This window comes from Lissotriton vulgaris, chromosome 2_1 (assembly GCF_964263255.1).
Source record: "Lissotriton vulgaris chromosome 2_1, aLisVul1.2, whole genome shotgun sequence".
NCBI lineage: Eukaryota > Metazoa > Chordata > Amphibia > Caudata > Salamandridae > Lissotriton > Lissotriton vulgaris.
Window position 1 is genome coordinate 443,931,359 of NC_141687.1, and position 25,452 is coordinate 443,956,810.

General features: G+C 46.0%; 1 protein-coding gene across 1 annotated transcript in view; it reads right to left on the reverse strand.

The window, feature by feature from the left end:
* Positions 1 to 25,452, reverse strand: part of PTH2R (parathyroid hormone 2 receptor) — a 721,892-nt gene that overhangs the window by 492,829 nt on the left and 203,611 nt on the right. The window contains exon 3 of the mRNA XM_086958607.1: positions 10,587 to 10,697. Coding sequence (XP_086814733.1) covers positions 10,587 to 10,697 — 111 coding nt within the window. The remainder of the gene's footprint in view (positions 1 to 10,586; positions 10,698 to 25,452) is intronic.

A 25,452-nucleotide genomic window follows, 5' to 3' on the forward strand; every position in this document is an offset into this window, starting at 1 on the left:
ACTCTGGGACACCACCACATCACTCAGGGTCACCCCCACACAACTAGGGGACACCACCACATCACTCGGGGACACCACCACATCACTGAGGGACACCACCACATCACTCAGGGACACCACCACATCACTCAGGAACACCACCTCATCACTCAGGAACACCACCACATCACTCAGAAACACCACCACATCACTCAGGGACAACACCACATCACTCTGGGACACCACCACATCACTCAGGGGGACCACCACATCACTCCGGGACACTACCACATCACTCAGGGTCACCCCCACACAACTAGGGGACACCACCACATCACTCAGGGACACCACCACATCACTCAGGGACACCACCAAGTCACTCTGGGACACCACCAAATCACTCAGGAACACCACCTCATCACTCAGGAACACCACGACATCACTCAGAAACACCACCACATCACTCAGGGGCACCACCACATCACTCAGGGGCACCACCACATCACTCAGGGGCACCACCACATCACTCAGGGGCACCACTCAGGGGCACCAACACATCACTCAGGAACACCGCCACATCACTCAGGGGCACCACCACATCACTCAGGGACACCTATCAAATCACTCAGGGACACCACAACATCACTCAGGGACACCACCACATCACTCAGGGACACCACCACATCACTCAGGGAGACCACCACAGCACTCAGGGACATGTACACATCACTCAGGGACACCACCACATCACTCAGGAACACCACCACATCACTCTGGAACACGACCACATCACTCAGGAACACCACCACATCACTCGGGGACACCACCACATCACTCAGGGACACCACCACATCACTCAGGGGCACCACCACATCACTCAGGGGCACCACCACATCACTCAGGGGCACCACCACATCACTCAGGGGCACCACCACATCACTCCGGGACACTACCACATCACTCCGGGACACCACCACATCACTCTGGGACAGCACCACATCACTCAGGGGCACCACCACATCACTCCGGGACACTACAACATCACTCTGGGACACTACCACATCACTCTGGGACACCACCACATCACTCAGGGTCACCCCCACACAACTAGGGGACACCACCACATCACTCGGGGACACCACCACATCACTGAGGGACACCACCACATCACTCAGGGACACCACCACATCACTCAGGAACACCACCTCATCACTCAGGAACACCACCACATCACTCAGAAACACCACCACATCACTCAGGGACAACACCACATCACTCTGGGACACCACCACATCACTCCGGGGGACCACCACATCACTCCGGGACACTACCACATCACTCTGGGACACCACCACATCACTCAGGGTCACCCCCACACAACTAGGGGACACCACCACATCACTCAGGGACACCACCACATCACTCAGGGACACCACCAAGTCACTCTGGGACACCACCAAATCACTCAGGAACACCACCTCATCACTCAGGAACACCACGACATCACTCAGAAACACCACCACATCACTCAGGGACACCACCACATCACTCAGGGACACCAACACATCACTCAGTGGCACCACCACATCACTCAGGGGCAACACCACATCACTCAGGGGCAACACCACATCACTCAGGAACACCTACCAAATCATTCAGGGACACCACCACATCACTCAAGGACACCACCACATCACTCATGGACACCACCACATCACTCATGGACACCACCACATCACTCAGTGACACCACCACATCACTCAGGGACACCACCACATCACTCAGGAACACCACCACTGCAGCTACACAAGTCTCAGAGGAACCAAATCACCCACCAAGAAAAACCTCAACCACCTCCGATGCATCCTACTGAACACCCGCTCCACAAGCAAGTCCGCCGTTGAGCTATGGGACCTACTCGACACATCATCCCCGGACATTGCCTTCCTGACAGAGACCTGGAAGAACGACTCGTCCGCACCCGACATCACCATAGCCATCCCAGACGGCTACAAGATCACCCACAGAGACCGCACCAACGGAGTCGGAGAAGGAATCGCCATCGTCCACAAGAACAGCATCAGGGTTTCGATCAACACCGATAACACTCTCAGCACCGCCGAACACATGCACTCCCAGATCCACACAAACCTCAACACCACCCTCAGAGGTACCCTCATCTACAGACCCCCCGGACCCTGACCCCAATTCAGTGAATCCATTGCCAACTTCATCAGCATACACGCCCTGACCTCCACCGACTACATCCTCCTTGGAGACCTGAACTTTCACCTTGAGAATAACAAGGACAGCAATTCCAACACCCTGATCGACAACCTCGCCAACCTCAGACTGAGGCAGCTCGTCACAACGTCTACCCATTCTGCCGGCCACACGCTCAACCCCGTCTTCTCCTCAAGCTCCCACGTCTCCTTCAGCCACACCACCGAACTCCTCTGGACCGACCACCGCTGCATCCTCTTCACCTTTCAGAAACCCACCACACACCACCGCACCCAACAGATCCCCCGCCGCTGCTGGACAAAATCACGGAAGACCAACTACACGCAAACCTCACTCTCAGGCCACCCAACAACACCTCCAACATCGACGACGCTGCCTGCACCCTCAGATGCTAGATCAACGACTGTGCCAACACCCTCGCCCCGCTGAAGAAACCCTCCCACAGAGACACCAGCAAGAGAGATAGCTGGTTCACCCCAGAACTCCTAGCCTCCAAGCGAACCTGCCGGAAACTAGAGAAGAAACGGCACGATGAAAAGACACCGGACAGCCTCGCAGCCCACAATGGTCTGCCAAGAGGACCTCCTTCAAAGACCGCCTCGACAACAGCGCACACAACAGCAAGGAGCCCTTCAACATCATAAAGGAACTCTCCAACCCCAACTCCAACACCAACGACATCCCGCCGTCGCAAGCCCTTGCCACCTTCCTCCACCTCAAGATCGCTGACATCCAGGACAGCTTCAACGCCCAGACAGCCCCCACAGACATCGACACTCCAGACACCCCGCACACCATCGACCACGGCCCTCTGCCAGCCTGGGCCAACGTGAACATAGATGACACCATAAAGACCATGAGCACAATCCACTACGGCTCCCCGTCAGACCCACTCCTGCATCACATCTTCAACAAACTAAGCAGCTCCATCGCACCCCACTTGAGCAATGTCATCAATCTCTCCTTCAAGACTGTGACCTTCCCAGAGAGCTGGAAACATGCCGAGATCAACGCCCTACTCAAAAAACCCAAGGCAGACCCGAGAGACCTCAAGAACTTCCGGCCCATCTCCCTGCATTTCCCAGCCAAGGTCATTGAGAAGATCGTCAACAGACAGCTAACCCGATACCTAAAAAAAACAGCATCCTAGACCCATCCCAATCAGGGTTCCGCAGCAACCACAGCACCGAGACTGCCCTCATCGCTGCCACAGATGACATCAGGACCCTGCTGGACAATGGTGAGACTGCGGCCCTCATCCTCCTGGAACTCTCTGCCGTCTTTGACACCGTTTGCCACCGCACACCACGCACACGCCTCCACGACGCAGGGATCCGAGACGAGGCCCTGTAATGGACCACCTCCTTCCTCTCTGACAGAACCCAGAGCATCTGGCTCCCCCATTCTGATCCGAAGCCTCCAAGATCATCTGCGGCGTACCCCAAGGATCATCCCTCAGCATGACATGTATAACATCTACATGGCCCTGCTCGCACAAGTCGCCCGACAGCACGACCTCAACATTATCTCCTACACCGACGACACTCAACTGATCCTCTCCCTCACTAAGGACCCCCTCACCGCCAAATCTAACCTTCACAAAAGAATGAAGGCCGTTGCTGACTGGATAAAGATAAGCCAACTAAAGTTGAACACAGACGAGACGGAGGTCCTCATCCTCGGCTCCAACCCTTCAGCCTAAGACGACTCCGGGTGCCCTTTGGCACTGGGAGCAGCCCCGACACCCACCAAACATGCACGCAACCTTGGAGTCATCCTCAACTCAACACTATCCATGACAAAGCCAGTCAATGCAGTCTCCTCCTCCTGCTTCAACACCTTCCGCATGCTCCAGAAGATCTACAGGTGGATCCTGACAAATACAAGAAGAACAGTCACCCAGGCCCTCGTCAGTAGCAGACTCGAATATGGAAACGCCCTCTATGAGGGAGCCCTGGCCAAGCTCTTTAAATGACTGCAATGCATTCAAAACGCCTCTGCACGCCTGATCCTCGACGTACCATACCACATCACCCCTCACCTGAGAAACCTGAACTGGCTCCCCATCAACAAGAGGATTTCCTTCAAGCTCCTCATCCACGCACACAAGGCACTCCACCAGACCGGCTAGGCCTAGCTCAACAGACAACTCTTCTTCTACATCCCCAACGCCAGCTCTGTTCCGCCGACCTCGCCTTCGCATCCGAAGAACAACCACCGGCGGCAGATCCTTCTTCCACCTCGCCGCCAAGACCTCGAACATCCTCCCACTGAGCCTATGACAGACCAAAGACAGACCCAAGACCTGCTGACCTTCAGTAGGCTACTCAAGACCTGGCTGTTCGACCAGTAGCGCCCCCCCTTTTTTTTCCCCAACGCCTTGAGACCCTCACTGGTAAGTAGTGCGCTCTACAAATTCTTGATTGAGTGATTGAATGATCCAGATGCACAATTGAGATGTTTGCATCAAAGGCTCCAAATAATGGAGTTGCCTGAATTACTTTCCTTTCTGTACACAAGAGGGATTTAATTGTTCCACCTTTTTGATGATGTCTGCAAGGTTGTCTCACTATAAGGGAAAGTTGTACTTTTATACTGCACCTGTATATGTGCGAAGAAGCATGCATTTCAGCAATGCAACTTTTCTCTGTGTGCGATGCAAATTCAAATGACTACCATCTATCTAGTATCTACTTATTTTTGTTGAGGAACCATTATACATATACAAAATGAGTGGCCAAACAAATCACTACATTGTCATCTCCTCTACCATCCACCAAGAAACACTGCCTCTTTCGGAGAACACCTCTCTGAACTATTAACTCACTGTTCCCTCCAGGACTCAAACAACATAATTCTAGGCGACCTCAACTTAAATTGGAAAGATGAAAAGATTGTGCTAATCAAGGGGCATATTATCAAGCCTGTGCGCTAAAATTATCGCCGCTTTATCGGCCGAAAACGGCCGATAAAGCGGCGATAATGGGCTTGATAATATGCTCTATGGAATTCCAATCGAAGCCCATGTTAGATGTGAAGACATCTAACATGGGCTTCGATTGGAATTCCATTGAGCATATTATCAAGCCCATTATCGCCGCTTTATCGGCCGTTTTCGGCCGATAAAGCGGCGATAATTTTAGCGCATAGGCTTGATAATATGCCCCCAAATCCCTAAATGATCTCTTAAGCAACCTCAATCTCACACAACACTGCACAGAGAAAACCCACTGTTGACGCCATTATCGCTTGTGCAGATACTGTCTCCATCTACCTCACCTTGCCTGTGGACTGGTCGGATCACCATATCATTCTGTTCCATCTAAACCAAAGGATTCAAGACAAACCCTGCACTCAGGACCCTTGCGCTGGGTGAGAATTCGAAGTCAAATTCCACTTGTAGATCTTAAGGAGAGGGTAAGCTCCCTCCTCCCAACCCACACAAGTGAACTCTCAGTAACTGAACTCACTTCTCAGTACAACACCACTATGACCTCTATTATGGGCCAAATAGTCCCCCTGAAACAAAAAAGAGCCAGATCATGGTTCAATACAAACTTACATTCAGAAAGAAGATAACTAAGAGCGGCAGAAAGACTGTGGCAAAACAACCTGTCCACAATCCTACGAGCTAGACTCAAAGCAGTAAGAGGAAGATACAATAAACACATTAAACATGAAAAAACGCCCTTCTTTTGTAACGCCCTTGACAAAGCAAAGAAGAACAGACTTACGGAACTTTCCAGCATCATCGGGCAACAAACCTTCAAACCTCCCATGGCACTAATTATGGCCTCCAAAGACCTGTGTGACAACTTTGCCAATTTCTTCAATGACAAAATCTCAGGAACTCTTCTTGGACATACAAAGCAGTCCACACAACAGTAAATCGTCCACTGAGTCAGCAGATATCACCCCAAGCACCCTCCTAACTTATGGAAATCTTTCAACCCCATCTCTGAAGCTGAGGTCATTAAATTGATCTCCAGCACCAAACCCTCAGCACACGTCCTGAATCCCTTACCGACCCGAGTGGCTAAAAAGCTCAAATTATGCCTAGCCCCGCACTGGACTAAGATTATAAACAGCTCTTTGAGTACTGGAGTCATGCCTGACTGTCTAAAAATCGGCCAAGTCACTCCTCTACTGAAAAAACCTGTCTCGGACACAAACTATCTGAACAACTTCAGACCCTCTCCTAACAAAAATTCTGGAAAGAATTGCTCTCCTCTTGCTCACTCAACACCTAGACAGCACCAGACTTCTTGATCCTCATTAATCAGGGTTCGGAAAAGGTTACAGTACAGAGTCAGCGATCCTAAATGTAATAGACAACATGCAGAAATCTCTGGATAAAGTCCATTGCTGCCTACTCATACTCTTGGATCTATTGGCAGCCTTCGACACGGTTACCCACAAACTTCTCATCAAAGCACTTCAAGAAAGGGTAGGAGCAGAGGAGGTGGTCCTACAGAGGTTCACCTCTTTCCTACAGAAATGCACCCACAGTATAAAAATCAAGAACTTCTCATCTGACCCACTCCCCGTGGGTAGGAGTATCCCCCAAGGATCAGTACTCTCCCCACAACTTTTCAACATCTATATGGAGCCCCTTACCTCCATACTTAAAAAAGTAACATTTCCTTCCACCTCTATGCAGACGATACACAAATTTATCTGGAAACCTGCTCCATCGAAGACATCCAGAGACTGAACAACACTCTACGAGAAGTCCAGCACTAGCTCTCTCGCAACCACTTAAAACTAAATCAGGGCAAGATGGAAATCCTCATCATCTCTAACAAAGAGGAGAACCCCCAAATCACAGAATGGATAAAAGCCATCAAGGCTCACAACCACAACCTAACCCTAGCAGATTCTGAAAAATCATTGAGAATTACTCTGGACCCCGAAATAGATATAAACAAACACATCAAAAACACTGCAAAGAGCACCTGCCTCAAACTTAAACTAATCAACAAAATAAAACCCTTCATCCTTACGAGTAACCTCAAACAAGCAACACAATCCCTCGTACTGTCCAGACTGGACTACGGGATTGCAACCCTCACAGGAGCAGCAAAACCCCATCTTGCTCCACTCCGATCAACTCTGAACTAGGCGTGGGCGGAAAATCCGTTCCGCTCGCGGATTTTGCGGATTTTCGGGAAATCCGCAATCCGCGAGATTTGCGAATTTCCCGCAAAATCCGCAAATCCGCGAGCAGCGGATTTTGCTCGCACTGCTCGCACTGTTAGCGTGAGTTCGCGCCCCGCGAATAAGTGCGAAATTGCAGAAATACGATCTTGGCAAAACTGAAAGTAACTACTTACCAGGTTCAAAAGTTCAGGCACATCATTAGTAGCCATTTCCTGCAGTGCTTCCTGAGGGGCCCCTCCAGAGTTCAGTTGCCAGTTGAAACTATTATGTGACCCTGCTCTGAACCTCAGAATAGTTACACATATGCCACAAAGGTCCTGAATTACAGCTAAGGGAGACAAGCAGGAGCCAGGCTGGAAGTTAAAATCCATTAATCAGCCCCTAATTCATTATTGTCAGTTGGGGCAGGGCAGGTGTTGTAACTAATTTTGCAACAATGAAAGCACTTAGCAAGTGCAAAAGATCACTAATCAGGGCGCACTAAGGAAGCAGGTGCCAGCTAAAAAAATATTCTGTGACACATTAATCAGCCCCAAATTAATTCAGGTCACTTGAGGCAGGGAAGGTGTGCTTTGCTTTGCCGAAAATAATGTACACTGGACAACCAGAGGGTGTAGTGATGAAACAGAGGGTGGCATGGGTGGGCCAGAGGGTGGCATGAGTAGTCAGAGAGTGGCAGTGGTGACAGAGAGTGGCAGTGATGAAGAAGAGTGTCCCAAACAGGCTGGACACGTAGAAACAACAAGTTCGCAAAACTTGCGACCCGACAGGTAAGTTCGCAAATTGCGAAATTGTAAAAACCCTCGCGAACTGGCAGAAACACGGGCGAACACAAAAAAAAAAAAAATCCGCAAATTCGCGGGAATTCGCGGATTTTGCGGATTGCGAATCCGCAAATCCGCAAAATTCGCGGATTGCCAATCCGCAAAATCCGCTCATGCTTACTCTGAACGCAGCAGCCAGAATGGTCACCGGAGTAAAGAAATATGAGCACATCTTGCCTGCACTCAGAGAGCTAAAACAACTTCCTGTTGAAATGTGTGCCAACTTCAGAACCGCCTGCCTCATACACAATGTGTTGCACACAGGGAAACCCGCCTACCTGGCTGCTAAACTTCTGAAGGCTGGTCAGTCAAGAACCCTAAGGAGCTCAAACACACTCTACTCCTTATCTCACCGAAATCTCGCAGCTTAAAAACTCGATCCTTCGCAGGAAGTGCGCCACAGATATGGAACCCCGTTCCAGTCCACATCAGGATTAACCCCTCCTACACAAAATTCAAAAGGCAGCTCAAGCGCCTCCTCACCTGATCTCGCCCAAACGGATAGCTACAAACCAGTCGCCGAAGACAAACCACAGTGGCACATGGACACTTTGTCATCAATGATCTCTACCTCACTCCCCACATGACTACCTCCTGCCCCCCTCACCGGTTGAACCCCTCCATGAGTCACTGGATTCTCTACGACCACCTAAGCGAGGCATCATTTGTTCCCTGTACATTCTACTGTGATAACAGTCATATGCTTCCTGTACATTCTACTGCGATAACTTATTTTACGAGTAGCATTTTACACTCAACGTCAATATTATGTGATGCGTCTTGCGACATTGTATATACTAATTGGCTTAATGTATCCTACGAGTGATTGGAGAATTGTGGCTCAATGATTAGAGCGGCAGACCCTGATGCAGAGGTCTAGCCCGGGACCAGTGTTCAATTCCCCGTATCGGTGGGTCTTGGGCTCAAAAATTCCACGGACCTGATAATTCTCACCTTGGTGCCTATTCCAATCATGGAGACCCACTCTGCAACTCTGGGCAATAGCTTGCTTAATCTCCACAACGGCCCCCACAACGCTAAGGATGCCTGGCCTCCACCTTGGGGGTGCACAGGAGTGGACGCCTCACAGGGAAAGCCAGGATGGGTTCCACAGCGGTATTCGTGCAAGCGCCTTGAGACCCTTGCGGGTGAGTAGTGTGCTATACAAGTATCAATTTACATTTACATTTACATTCATGCTGTAAAGCGCTCCAATAGCTTTGGGTCTGACTAGCGCTATATAAAACTCATAAAATAAATAAATAAAATGTCATTGCTCTATCTGATGCAGGCTGTGCAATATTATAAATGTTATTCCTACCTGTCATGAACTGTTTACCATACTGATTTACACTCAGTGATGCATTTGATCTGGATAATGTCAGTTATTACAATGTTTCATGTAATGGCAGTATTCATAAGTAATTCAAATTGGATGTCAGTCAATGTACTGAACAGTGCATTAATGCAACTTTCAAACAGAAAAAGTTAATTGTTTGAAGATATTTGTCTAATGGACTTGAAAAACAGTGCCATGTAATTTTAATCCAATACATATAGGGGCGAATTACTATTGCTTTCTAACTGACACTCTCTGTTTGCCTCTGACCACAGAATTACAATGTCAGCAGTCAGACGTAAACCGGCCGGTCATTCCAACGTGGTTTAGACCAGCTCTCAAAGTCTTCTGGCTGGTCAGAACGCACCGCAATGGCCTATGGACGCTATTTCTGCCATCAGGATTGCAATGTTGGTTTCTTATAGCTATTCTGTGCCAGCCTTTTTGACACCGAAAGGCTGTTGGAAATTGACTCTGGGGGGCCTCTAGCAGGGCCCCTTTGGCTCCACGGCCAGTTGGTGGCCAAGGGTGTATCTATGGTTCCCCAGTAAATTCCTTCAGGTGTGGCAGGCACCATGGTGCAGGGATTTATACACAGTCCATTTCTTTATGGGAGCCTGTATTACGGCCGGATAACGGCAGAGCCAGGAATTGAACCCTGGTCCCGGGATGACCTCTGCTTCCAGGTCTGCCTCCTCTAACCAGTGAGCCACACTTCTCCACAATCCGACCAAACAGTTTTCAGTTGCATCATAATCAGGCATTCGGACCCACTGACCAGAGTTCGGCAGTCCAGGGACCGAGACGGTGTTGGTCAGAGGGAACTCTGACCAACATCGCAAAAAACCTGATCGTTATAAATAATTCTTGTGTTTTACAGTGTGTTCATCATTTGCAACCTCTAAGGCATTGCTGGGCAGTGTATACTGCAATAATATGTAGAAATCATAGTTAGATCAACCTCATATTTGTATTATGTCTGGTTATGTATGTGTTTTTGTTTGCTTGTTAAGAGAAAAACCTCATGAAAGATGTATTACCTCTGTGATTGAAGTCATAAATGTATGACGGACAGGTAACTACCAACATTTTTCCTGGAGTCCCTCTAGGCCAGCAGACTAATCCATCCCATTCTGGGAAGCAGTTTCCTTCTGTATAGACGTAAAGAAAAAAAATTATAATTAGTGAAAAAATGTTACATTAAAACATGCCAGATTTATATTTGAGCAAGCATGGCAATTTATACAAGAATAAACATTATTAATCTACTGTTATCAATTGTGTCTGCTCAAACAACAGATGCCAATTTAGTTTACCTTAAGGGTGCATGGCTACTGAAAGTAGGTTAAACAGCTTGTAATTAGTGCAAGGAAGATTTGGAAAGAGTAATAGAATTATAAAGTGAATCATGAGAGCACGCATCGTTTAATGAAGTGGATCACACATTTAATTTGCCAGAAAATAAAGTGCTGTCAGCTTAATCAACAATGCATTTTGCTGCCAACATTTTACAAAAAAATCCAAATGCTTCGTCATCTACATCTGCTTCTTGCCTGAAGGCTTAATCACAGCAAAGCAGAAAACATGATCACTTATTCAGAAAATAATCAACAGAGTCCATTTTTACTACATTGTGCAAGGTATGTGAAGGCATCATAATTGATTATATCAATTAATAAACCCTACAATAAATCACAGCAGAACAGATGGGAAACTCTATCAAGGATTGGATTCAGCCGCTGCAGTCACAGGCTGCACTAGAGATAAGAATAATTTGGCAAAGTGAATGGTCAAGGTCCTGTGAAACAAATATGTAGCAAAATCCATTCATAATGGGCAAAGTCTCATCAACTGTCAATAAAGACAGAGATATCTGGATTTTTGGTCCACGGAAGGTGGGTGAACCCTGGATCTCAGATCATCAGCACACCCAAATTTCCAAAAATGATAAATTCCGACTGGATGCATGAGCTTTTTCTCCTGTTTATTTCAGTTCATGGGAACATAAAAACGTGTTTCCAGGCTCAAGCGCTCTTACTGGCTAGCAGCAATTTCATGAAAAATGTTCTGGATGCTATTGAGTACGTGGGGGAAAAAAGTGAAGGATTCGTAAAGAAGCAGCAAGAACATTGCCTGATCCCATGGTTTAGGTGGGTCAGGCCATACCGTCAGAACTCCAAGATGGTAATATAGGTAGGTGTTACATAGGATACCTACTGATTGTATATTTTGCTATATTACTTATATATTTTAGGGTAGTTAGTATCAAAATATGCTTTCTTCAAAGTGAATATAATAAATTGCTCTGTCTGGAACTAGAATATTTAGGCTTTGTTCACCTTTCATGATCAAGGTGCTTATAAAAAAATGGAATATTGTGTGAGGCAGTGTATTCATGCAATTCTTTGGCTGTAAAACATAGTGTATATTTATAGATGTATAGCATAAGGTGGTTCAGCGTGGATGGCATGGCACTCTTAATGAGGGTGTAGATGGGTAGCAGCAGCAAGCTATTCAATCTTCCAGTACCGATTTGTTTTCATCCAACCTGTAATTTCAATGATTAATTGTGACAATCACACCATGAAAAAGGTCCCAGATGAGTTTTAGCCTGACGTGGTCTTGATCACCGGATCAATGATGTCATGAGTGATGTAATATGTGAGGTTATAATCAGTAAATGGAAGGGACCCAGGTTATAATTGGCTGAGTTCCCTATAACTGGTGAATTTTTTTTTAAATTAAATGTTAGTTTTTATATTATTACAAGAACCCTCTATAACATTATTTTACTCTTTGTTCTTTTTTTCAGTCAAACCCTGGGGTTTTTTAAGGTCCACTTTAACCTTTGTTTTTTTCCAGTAGTTTCTATGTTTTCTCTAACGTAAAGCAAAATCTTCTAACCATACACCTGCACCAAGCCCCTTCCACTTTGAAATTCTGGCTTTTCCAAAGAGATCAATGTGTTTATTATTTATTATAATTTAGGAAGTAGAAACCTAAATCCATAAAATGAAACACATACATTAAGACAATCTATTAAGCCAATTTCTCCCTGCATCAACATGACAGATACAACATATATTCAGTATACAATTAAAAAAGAAGCTATCCAAAAATTAACAAAGACGGGAAGAAGCAAAAGAAAATGGTCACATACTCTAGTTATTAAAAATATGAACATCACCATACTTTGGATCCATTGACAGATAGTTACTGGGTCAACAACCCATAGCATGCCAATCAGAATCTCATACATTAATAACTATAATAGCTATGTGAGTTCCATAGAGCAAATATCTCCACATAGCTGCGAATATTTGTTTAAAGTTAATCCTTGCTGCTTAAAGTCTTTCATACTGTATGAATCTTTATGGTACTCAAAAAGTTAGTAATCATCTATAATGTGGATTCTTCAGTTACAGAGTGCAGCTTTTTTTGTTCAATAATTTTATTAAGTTTAAGAAAGGTACATGAATAGTTGAATGCATTACAAAGTGATACCAATGATGGAAATCAAGAAGAAACATTACATCATGTAGACCAATGACACAACGTACATATTGTTATATGAAATAGGAGAGAGAAAATGTCAAAGGACCAAAATATTCAATCAAAGTATCACCATAATAAAAGAAAAGGAAAATGTATAGAAAGAAAGGAAACAAAGTATGAAAGAGAAAGCAGAGAAGGGGGGATGGAAAAGAGAGGAAAGGAAAGGGAAGGAAGGAAGGAAGGATTGACTGAGGTGTTACATACATGACTTAATTCAACACTTAACTAGACGATACTGATCCACCAACCCTTCTGAAGCCAATTCCATATATGAGTCCAGGGCTCTCCAGACGTTACTAGAAATAGAAGGGGTAAGGTGCACCTCATCCACTGAAGAGTGTGCACTTCTTAAAAATGAAACCCAAGCCCACAAAGTATGGTATGATATGGAAGAAAAAGACTTCCATTCCATAAGAATCACCTTAACATCTACTGTTAATAAAAGGTCCAACAATTGTAATTCTAAGATGTCCAAAGGTAAAGGTATTCAGGAAGCCAAAGGGCCCAACATGATCATAGGAAAGGAGAGCTGAACTTGAGATTCAAAAAATTAACATAAGATGTTTATGTATTAAATTCCAGTAGGGTTGTAAAAGGGAACATTCATAAAACATGTGTGGAAAATCACTAGCCGCTAGACCCCAACTCCAGCAGAGGTCACAGAGTACAGCTTTGAACAATGTATCAAAAAACGTTACCAATGAAATCTGGCTGGGAAAATATGTTGTCTTTAATAATTATTGATCAGGCAAGGGAGCAACTTACATGTTCGCTTTCCTCGTAACTTTTTTAGAAGCAGGTATTTTGATTCACTATTTCCACAGTTGTGAACTGTTCTTTTACATTCAGCCGAGCTCGGCTAAACTTTGCTCTGGCTACGTTTGAATTTGACACATTAAAGGCTAAAGTTGCAGACTGTGGGGCAGACTGTATTTGAGTAGCTTTCGCTTCATTTTGTTGAATAGTCTGTAATTTAAAAGAGATGGCTTCACCGCAAATAAAACTTTTCAAAGTGTCTCATACAGAAAAGGAGAAAGCAGTACCAATGTTCCTTTCCATAAAATTACCCAATGCATTAACCATATTCGCAACCCATGTCTCGTTTATTTAAAAAAGACTTGCCAAAACACCGTCTACAGTGGATCTTGCTGACATCTTCTTCTATCAGCTCGATAGTGGGAATGAAGTTCAGAAAAAACACAGGTTGCTTTTGAACAGAGAGGGCGATAAAAAACAAAAAAAAGAAACAAAATGAAAAGCCAAGGTAAACACTTTGAAAAGCAAGTATAAGATTTATCCAGGAGATACTCAGCCCACCACAGACCTCCTAAATCAAGGTCATGTTTTATACTTATATTTGTTTTTTGGTATTTTGGGGGCAGTCAATCTTTACATTTTCAATAATATGAACAGCTCTCCCAATTAAATTAACCCCCTTGATCCCATGGCAAAATAGGATGTTATTTCTAAGGCGATGATTCTGTCTTCTATGCAAACGTAATAGCTTATAAAATGAACATGTTGCTATTGTATCGAGACTGCAACCCAAATCCATCCCACCCCATTATCACCTGGAGAAATTTGCACTGAAGCTCCTTAGAACACTGAAGCTCCTTAGAAATCATTAAGTCCAAACCCCTAACTGCTGTGTTAGCCAAAGCAAAGACCTCATGGCAGGGGCGTCACTAGGGTTGGTGTCACCCAGTGCGGGTAACTCATGGAGTCACCCCCTCCCGAATCACCCCATGGACCTCCTCTGTGACAGAGCCAAAGCCGCCTCGTCCGGCACACCTTCCTGGTGGTCATCCTGGCTCCTGCATACCTCCTGTTCCTCCATGTCCTAGGTCAGGGTGTCCCTTCTGGATCCACCGGCCTCTGGTCGCACTGGTTGTTCTCCCCCCGCTTTCTCCTCCGTAGCGTCCGCTACTGCGTCCCCCTTCGTGTTGTCCTCCTCTGCTCTCCTGCTTTCACCTCATTGCATCAGAGTTCCCCTTCGCAGTTCCGCCATCAGAATATAACGTCTCTCCTCCCCCTTGCACCAGAAGTATTTCTGCGGCAACAGAGGAAGAGACCAGTAAGCAAGACTCCTTGGTGCCCCCGGGCTCCCGCCACAAGCCCCCAAGGACTTTTACTTACAGTACTCCAATACCAGGCTTGGCCAATTTGGCCAAACTTCCACCGTAAGGAGCGACCCGTAAGGTAATACTGAAAGGACTGGAGGGCCCATTTAATGGCAGAGGCGAGGCTACAAAGTTTGGCCAGCAGCCATCACAGAGCAACCAGATCAAAGCTGCCAAAGGTTTCAGAATGCTATATGTGAGATTTTCATAATTTCAGGGTAGTTATGAGTGACATTTCAACGACTATGATTGACACTTTCCCGCGAGCAAAATCTAGCAATGAAGATAAGGGAAACATATAGATATCAGAAATTACATCCATATGAGCAATGAAAAACTCTAAGGAGATCTTAAAACTGCGACAAAGGCCCAGAAATGGAAGGGCGCTAACAGGAGACTTCTCCTTGCAATCCAGCTGCACAGACTATTGATACCAACTCTATTTACTAATCTGAAAGTAATCTAAGCTTTATGGGCAAAGCAATATTTCATAAAGTAAACAGCTTCTGTTATGGTCCACTGTTGAACTTAGTCCAAGATCTTTATTAAGGTTTCTTGCACACTCACATTTTGTGAATACTCCACATTCTTGCAGGGGACCAACTCATGGGGGCTTGAGGGTCACACAGACTCTGAGAATACACCTCAATACTAAATATATTTATAGTTAAAGTGAACGTTTAAAGGCTCAGGAGTCCCACCGTTAAAAACAGACTTGCATGCAGATACTAAAATACGCTACTTACTGAGAGAAAATATCACTGGCCCAAACTGTAATGTTGACACCATATAGAATAAAATAGTTTTTTTCAGTACAGACACCATCTGTTGGCATATTAACAGGAACTACACAAAGTTTGCATAACTTATTCATTTGGCTTGAAAAAACGAATTAACAAGACCTCACAATTCACATTACTTTGGATCGGGAGAAGTGTTAACAAATTAGTGCTTCCAAAAGAGGTGCACATTCAGCAGATTGATTCGCAAAAAAATTAACTCGTACTTGTGCTCCTTTTATCAGCAGAGGAAACTTTAATTTTTCTAGTAGCAACATCACTGTACTTACCACACAGCACGTTCCGGTATGAAGCACTGCTTTGGATCAGGGATAGGAGTCTGTGTTAGCAACACACACACAGCATTAATCTTCCGATGCCTAGTGACCTGGTGATTGTGCGTGGAAGGAGGAGGTGGCCGGGAAAGCACTGGCTCCAAACAGGGACATCCACAGGCCCCTGCGCGCACATGATCAGACCTGGAAGAATGGTGCCGATTTGAGGTCTGCGTGATTGGGAAAGAGAAACAAAATTGCCGCCCGCCTGTGTCTGCCTCTGGCCAATCAGACCATGCATGGCCTAAGCACTCAAGGCGTCACTCCAGGGTTCACAAGGGACAGTCAGAGTCTGCTATTAATGACAGAGACCGTTTTTGACTATAAAAATGAATGATTGCCAGCAGGAAGAATTATTGAAAGTAAACTACGCGTGACATAGTCTGCATTGGTGAATACAACAATTAGAGATTCACTGCGCCGGTCACTGCTCATTGGTGTCACCCAATGAGCTGATGTCACCCGGTGCAGTCCGCACTCCCCGCACCCCCTAGTGATGCCACTGCCTCATGGGTAATGAAACCTGGGAGGCGTAGCTAGTGCAGAATGGTTTTTAGATGAGTTTCCTGTAAAAAAATAACATTATCATTAAATGCTCCCAGCCAAGCCAGTATTGACATATATTTAATATTGATGTTAATACCATGCAGTAGGCACCCTTTATAAGTTTATTGTTAGAACTGGGTGTCTCTAGTTGGCAATGGTATACACCTTAGATCAAACAGGGGCCCTTGCTTCCAACTCAGGCAATGGGGATTACACTACTGGATAACCCCTGCTCATCCGCTTGGTAACTTGCCACGAGCAGACAGGCTTATCTCAAAAGCAGTGTGTTAAGCATTTCTGAACACATACAGTAATACAGAGAAAACACTGCAGATGGACACCACACAGGTTTTTATAAAAATAAGTATTCTTTTGTATAGACTTAACACAAGACCACAAACGACAAAAATCCACAATACTGTACTTAAAATAGGCTTAAAGATAGTGGAAGTTACTTGATTGAAGTTGATGATGAATGCGACAAAGTTCTCACAAAAGTACCTGGATGCGTAACGCAAAGCAAACAAAAGGTTTGCAGGAAGGGAGATGCGTCGGTTCCTTGCTTCAGGGAGATGATGCTTCGTGACTCAATGCTTGTGCAGATTAGGGGATGAGTCTCGGTCATTTTCGGAGAGAAGGTGATGCGTAGATTCTCGTGATGCATTCCGATTGCGATGTGACAAGATGGCGCCTTGATGCAATGCGACGATCCGGTGCGATAAGATGGTGCTCTTGATGCGACAAAGTGAAGATGCGTGCACGCCCAGCGGCTGTGCTTTAGAGCCGTGACAGGCCCAGCGACACGCTTCTTCAGTGATGCGACGGCGACCTTGCAGCGGCGACACGCTTCTCCGGTGATGCGTCGGGTAACAGTTTTGACAAAGGCACCCTTCTCTGGTGATGCGGCAGCAATCTCTGCGGCGGTGACACGCTTCTCAGGCGATGTGACGGCAACAGCTGCGACTGTGAGACGCTTCTTCTCGATGCATCACGCTTCCAGCTCCCAGGGACATGTAGGTTTCTGCAGACAGAATTCCCAGCAAGGAAACTCAGAGGGGAGCTGGTGGTGAGGTCTTTTGTCCCTGAGACTTCAGCAGAAGGCAAGCACAAGTTCAAGCAACCAAATATACTGCAGAAAAAATACCTGAATTCTATTCACTTCAACACAGTCCCACACAGAAAGCAACACATTTATATAACCTTTTTGTGTTTTATTTTCAAAAATATATATATATTAATTTCTTTCAATTAACAACCCATAATTTTTCAATAAATATTTTGTACATATGATTAATTTAATTAAATATGACTCACATCTAAATATAATTCATTGGAGTCCCAACATAGACGAAGCAGTATGGAAAATTGAGGTACATGTCTCAACAACAACAAAAACAAAATAATATATACATATACAACAACCACAGAAATAGTGAAAAAAGTTGATAATAAAAAAAACAGTTTAACAAAAACAAAACCTACATCATAAACATTCACAACAACAAAAAATGCGCCGACTCGCGTTTCGGAATCTCATGTATCATCTTTCCTCAGGGCGCTGATGGTATGTTATATATTTTGATAAGCCTTATATATTCATTTCATTTCGCAAGGCATTAAATACTCATAGTTGAAGCTTTGTCAATCAAATTTGTTGCAAATAAGCAACATTCGGATGAACACTATCCAGAGCAGAGACCTTATCCTAGGTCAAGCACTGTATGGCGATGGCCACCTAGACATGCAGCTCAAAGTGTCTTGATAACTCGTGGAAGAGCCAAAACTTCAGCAGATATTGATACAGTAGACTAATCCAATAGCAAATGCGGGCTGCGAATGATGTCCTTATACATATAGAGATCAAAAGAAGAGATTGAATCGTTGTCAGCTGTAGATAAACAGCCACATCTCCAGCATTAATTCCGAGATTGAATTTTCCAATATTCCGATATAGTTTAATCTTCACTAGAACCCACTCAAAAAGCTCCATCCATCGTAGCTCTCTACCTCAACTGGGTAGGAACAATTTGTGAAAGGAAAAATTCCTAAACAGATAGAGTCCCGCCATACACCTCGCGTTCTGTAAGTTCAAGTCCTTGGAGTAATATTCTGCAAGATGATGAAAGTTACTTCTCCTTTCCTGGCAATAAAGAAACCGCTGCAGGCCATTCCAGCAACATAGCACACTGGCAGTGGGCAGTCCAAACTCCTGCAGCTTCCTTGGTTCTTCTCCTTGGCAAAGGTTTGTCTTGCTGTTCCAGAAGTGATCTAAAGTATTGGGGTCCGGGTCCCCATATTTATACTCATATTCTCTTTGTTCTTTGAAGGCAGAGAGGCCTCTGCCGAGTCCACACCAGTTCTGGTCAGTCCTGAAGCACTTTGTTGACAATACTCCTCCTTTCCTTTCACAGTGTAGGCCAGGGACATCAGACACCACAGGAGATGGAGCCATCATTGTGGAGGGAAGGCATAGCCCTATTCAGGTCCCAGGTCCAACTCCTCCCACCCATCTATATGCAGATCTCTCTATTCAGCCCTGTGCTGACTCACCATGTCTCCTGGAATCCCCAAGCCCATGTCACTCAAACTCCAGACAAGGAATACACAACCTAGCAGAGACAGGCTTGGATAGTTAGGGAGGAAAATAACTACTTTCGAAAAGTGGTATTTTTAAACACAGAACTTTAAAACCAACTTCACTAAAAGATGTATTTTATCATTCTGAGTTCAGGCATACTAACTCAAATTTCTACCTGGTTCCCTGAGTCAATTTAGGATTATAGGATGTTATACTCAAACTGCCCATTCTGGCCTATAAGGAACTGATAGCCTTGAAATAGTGAAAAACGAAAATGGCTGTAATTCACTATTGGAATATGCCACACATATCAGGGCATGTCCTACCTTATACTTACAATGCCTCCTGCCCTTGGGCCTATCTTAGGGGTGTCTGATATGAAGAAAAGGGAAGGTTTAGGGACTGGCTAGTAGGTGCACTTACCAAGGCGCCATGGCAGTACTAGGCTCTGCAATCAAGAAGGCAATCAGTAAAAAATGGAAGGGAGACTCGCACCAATGATACCAGGTCTAACACTTAGTTACCATGTTAATCTTAACTTTTTGATTGTCGGAACCCTATGAAACTACAGAGAGCAGCATTCTCTACTTATGAGATACTATTTCATTGTATTGTGAGACATTCCTCTGGTTGACATCTAGTCATTGTCTTTTGGACATTTTCTAGCTGGACTTTTCAACTATCTTTTTCTTTGTTGTTCAAGTATGCCTCCTTACCCCACCAACCCTCCCTCTACCCAGTAAATGCTCCCTGGGTTCCACACATCATGGCTCCAGAGGATTAAATCGCTCCCCCTCCTACAAGTGACCTCCCATAACATGCTACCCCATTGCCCCCCTGGAATGAGTGTCTTGGTGATGCACCCACGCCTGCTGCCTCAGGTGGTATGGGCATCTAGTCAAAAACGTCTCACATCTTAACTTATGAGACTGTGGGGCTAGTCCGCACCTCAGCAAAACAATTGAACTACATCACATCCTCTAAATTCATACATTGAATTCCCTTTAAATTACAAAATACATGTGTGATAAAATAATAAAACGTTGCTGGCTCCACAATAGAGTATGAGAAATAGATGAAACGATTTCAGCTCACCCTATGGGAGTTTACCCCAAGCTAAGCAAATCAAATACATTTCATTCCATCACCAAAATGTCTATATAAAATGTCCATAAAAATGTCATAATTCATAGTTATACAGCAATCATAACAAATAGTATAGGCAAATGAAAATTCCTCCATGAAAAAATATGGGGAAGATAAATCCTAACTACTAATCCTCAGAAGAGTTGAGGCTGTCCAAAATGTCAGCAGCTTGTGGCACTGAAGAGAAAATATGAAATTCTCCATAATGGATAACCTTCAGCCTTGCCTGCTGGACTAGACCTTCTTTTGCTCCAACTTTCTTCCATTTCTTGTCTTCGAGGTAAGAGGTCTTCTGTTCTGTTTGGCCCATACAAGCATTGCATTGGAGCAAATCCTCAATTATCATACAAAATTGCTCATTAATTTCCTTATTGGAGTGGGTTTGGACAGCTCTCATTGATAAAATCTCCCTTAAAACTTGCTGTAATATCAAAGCTTTCGGTGGAGAGGAAAGCGAGGGAGCAAGCAAAGCAGATGGTGTGAAGTGCGCACCATTTTGCATAGATTGATGAGATTTAGAGCACAGATCAGGGAACGTTTGTAGATTAAGATCCTTAGGAAAAAGGTTTCCTGTCTCTTTATTGTTAACATCCAGAATGGGAGTCTCTTGGAGGAGATCAGCGCTAAGAGGTGGCAGAATCTCCTCGTGTGATAGATTATCAAGAGCTGTGTCATTATTGGCCACAGTAACTGGCAATACAGTTTAAATCATAGAGAATGGCCTTGAGGAGCAAGGGGGATGTGAAAGGATGGGATGTGGGGCTTTAAGAAGTGGCACAGATGATACTTGACCTGCACTTTGCTGTCTTATCTGTGGCACTGTGGAAGTTGCTGTGGTTAAGTGTTTGAGTGTTTGAGTAGCGAACTGCTGCTTTCACACATATCCAGACCAACTGAAATGCTATCAGCCAGTGGACCAGCGTCCTGAGTATTCTGATCCTCAATTGTCACAGTAATTTGTACTGAAGGGCCCTGAAAAGAAGCAGTGGGTATCTCAATTGAATCTGGGTTAACATATGATATGGGAATCTGGGGACCACTAGTCTCAAAAGAGTTTGCATTGAATGGCGTATGGGTTTGTCCAGGGAGCAGTGACGGCCGCTAAGTTTAGGAGGAAGGAACCAGACAGGACGCACATGCACACATACACACTCACAGCCATGCATTCACATGCACACACACACAAATCCATCCATTCACAACACTCATTACCAAGTATTCAGACATACACAAACGCATGCATGAAACAAACCTTAATTATGAGAAAAAAATCACATTTACCGACAGCTCTGCCTTGCAGGTCCCAGGAGGCTTGGGACTGCTGCCTTCCCACATTGGTTGACATTAGCAGTCCACATGGTGCATGAATCAACAGAGGGAGCACAGTAAGTGCTCCCTCAGTCCCTAAACAGAGGCTGCAGGTAGAAGGGGGCCCTGCTAGGAGTCCCCAAGCTCACTCTCGGACAGGCGCTCACTCTCGGACAGGCTTTCCATGGCAGAAAGCCCAGCATAGAAAGACTGTTAAAAACCGAGCATTGCAATCCGGAGAGTGTAAAACGCCATCCATAGGGCCTACGTGCCGGTTCAACTGGCAGACGGGCTCAAAAGCCACCTGGAATGTTCAGCCAGTTTCAAAGCCAACAGCCTCCATTGTAAAGCACAGCGCTGAAATGGCACTTTTGTTAGAGGAACACACCCCTGATATACTGTTACTGACGGAAACCAGGCTCACCTCCGAGTCCGAGTAGTGGAGAAGTGTGGCTCAATGATTAGAGCGGCAGACCCTGACGCAGAGGTCTAGCCTGGGACCAGGGTTCAATTCCCCGCCTCGGCGGGTCTTGGGCTCAAAATTCCACGGACCTGATAATTCTCGCCTCGGTGCCTACTCCAATCATGGAGTCCCACTCTGCAACTCTGGGCAATAGCTTGCTTAATCTCCACAACGGCCCCCACAACGCTAAGGATGCCTGGCCTACACCTTGGTGGTGCCCAGGAGTGGACGCCTCACAGGGAAAGCCAGGATGGGTTCCACGCGGTATTCGCTATACAAGTATCAATTTACATTTACAATTTTATCAATTTACATCCTGCGGTAGTAGATGCTCTCCCGTCAGGTTTCCAAATCACACGGCAAGACCGACCTAAAGGGAGAGGAGGAGGCCTGGCCATCATCTATAAGGAACAATATCACTGCAGAGTCACCTCTGAAACCATCCCGGACTGTGAGAGTCTTGGCTTTAACATAGAACTCTCACCCAACAGTTGCTTCTCTGGTACCCTCATCTACCGCCCCCCCGGCCCCTCCAAGCAGTTCCATGAAAAACTACCATCCAGTGTGGCAGATAGAGTCAGCACCACCTCTAATTTTACCCTGCAAGGGGATCTTAATTTTCATTTCGACTCCCTTTCTGACCACACAGCCGCCACCTTGACAGACGATCTAGCGGCCCTGCAACTCACCCAACATGTCACTACCCCTACTCACGCCGAAGGCCACTTACTGGACCCTGTCTTCAGTAACTGCCCGACCTCTTAGTTGGCCCATCAATCCCCCTGCCCTGGACAGACCACCTTCTGGTCCCCATCAGCTGGACATCGCTCAAACCACCGTCACCCGCCCCTACTCCAAGGCTCAGGCGAGCCTGGTCGCGCCTCGAGGTTGACAACTGGTTTATCAAACTGGCCAGCTCTCAACCCAGTGATCAGGAGGATCCTGTCATAGCAAATCAGGCCTATGTCAACTGGATCACTCAAACCCTTGACGCTACTCTTCCAATGAGCAAGACTATGCTAAAGCGCTCCCACAAAACTGCCCCTTGGTACACACAGGCTCTCAGGGACAAGAAACGTCTATGTAGAAGATCGGAAAGATGCTGGCGTTTAGACGACACGGCAGACAACAAAACTCGCTACCGAGAATCTATAGGCGAGTATAAAGCTCAAATAAAAGCAGCCGTAGCCACCTATTTCGGCGATAAAATTCTGCAGGCCAAGTCTAAATCTAAGGAGATTTTCCAGATCGTTAAAAAGTTAACGAACCCCCCCCCCTGCGTTGCATGTCGAGAAATCCGTCACTCATTGCAATAATGTTGCTGAGTTCTTTTATCAGAAAGTAAACACTATTTACTCAGCCTTCCCCCCCCAAAAAATCAATTCATCAATCCAATCCAACATCCCCCCGGCTTCCCCCCCCTCTCTATCTCAACATACCCTGACCCACTTTCCCCTACTAGACCTCACCACCCTTGAATCACTAGCTCACAGTGTCAAATCCGGATCACCGGACGATCCTGCTCCACCTGACATATTAATGGCTGCCTCCCAGATCACCCTGCCTACTATTAGGGAGGTACTAAATGCATCCATCACCTCAAGCACTGTACCGACCGTCTGGAAACAGGCCTTGGTCAGGTCGCTACTCAAAAAACCCAATTTAGACCCGTCTGACTTAGCCAACTATCGTCCCATCTCCCTGCTCCCATGGGTGAGCAAGGTCTTAGAAAAATATATTAATCAACAGCTAGTGAACTTCCTGGAAAATCATCACGTACTAGATCCCACCCAGACGGGCTTCAGACCGAAACACGGGACTGAGACCGCTCTCCTCATGGTCACCGAGGAAGCTAGAAAAATCCTGGATCAAGGAGGATCAGTGGCAGTGACCCTCCTTGATCTAAGCGCGGCATTTGACACGGTCAGTCATGACACCCTACTGGACCGTCTGTCCTGCACCGGGATTAAGGACAAAGCCTGGGCATGGTTTAAATCCTTTCTGGGGAACAGACCCTTTAGAGTCTTTGAGGGTGAGTCCGTGTCCTCTAGTAGACCTCTAAAGTGCGGAGTTCCGCAGGGCTCCTCTCTGAGCCCCGCACTCTTCAACCTGTATATGAGGCCACTGGCTGATGTCGTCCGCCCATTCGGAGTTAAGATCATCTCTTATGCGGACAGCACGCAATTGGTGGTCTCACTGGCACAGGAGGCAAACCGGCCCGCGCCAGGTGGGCTTAGAGAATGCCTAGAGGAGGTGAATACCTGGATGTCTTCATCATCCCTCAAGTTGAATGGGGACAAAACAGAGCTGATGCTCCTAGGCCCCTCAGATCTTGGCCTCCCCCCCTCCTTGTGGCCTCCTTGTCTTGGTCCCCCCCAGCCCCCAAAAACAATATTAAGAGCCTCGGAGTGTGGCTGGACAGATCTCTATCCTTCAACGTTCAAGCCACAACACTATCAGCTACCTGTTTCGGCACCAAGAGGATGTTAAATAATATCTTCCCCCTCCTTCCCATGGAAGCCAAACAGGTGGCCATACAAGGTCTCATACACTCACGCCTCGATTTCAACAATGTGCTCTATCTCGGCGCCCCAGAGTACACTCTGCGCAGACTGCAGATAGTGCAGAACTGCGCAGCGCGCTTACTGCTCAAGATCCCTCGTAGACAATCAGTGAGGGCCGGACTGGCTAGCCTTCACTGGCTACCGGTTCGGCAGAGAGTTCTTTTTAAAGCAATGTGCATAGCCCACCAAGCATTCTGGGACACAGGCCCCAGCATTGCCCGTGACTTAGTTACTCACTACATTCCCAACCGAAGCCTTCGCTCCAGCCAGACCTTTTTAGCAGTGGCGCCAAGAATAAAAAGATCCAGATCAGGCGGAAGGACGTTCGCCTACAATGCGTCCAGAACCTGGAACACTCTGCCACTACATCTCAGAGCCAATCCCAACCTCACTGTGTTTCGTAAACAATTAAAGACGTTCCTGTTCAATTCCCCCCACTAACCCCTAGCTTCCTCCTCCTCTGTTCATCGGTAGGTTCTGGTTACCCTAGCGCTTGGACGCCTCCGGGCAGC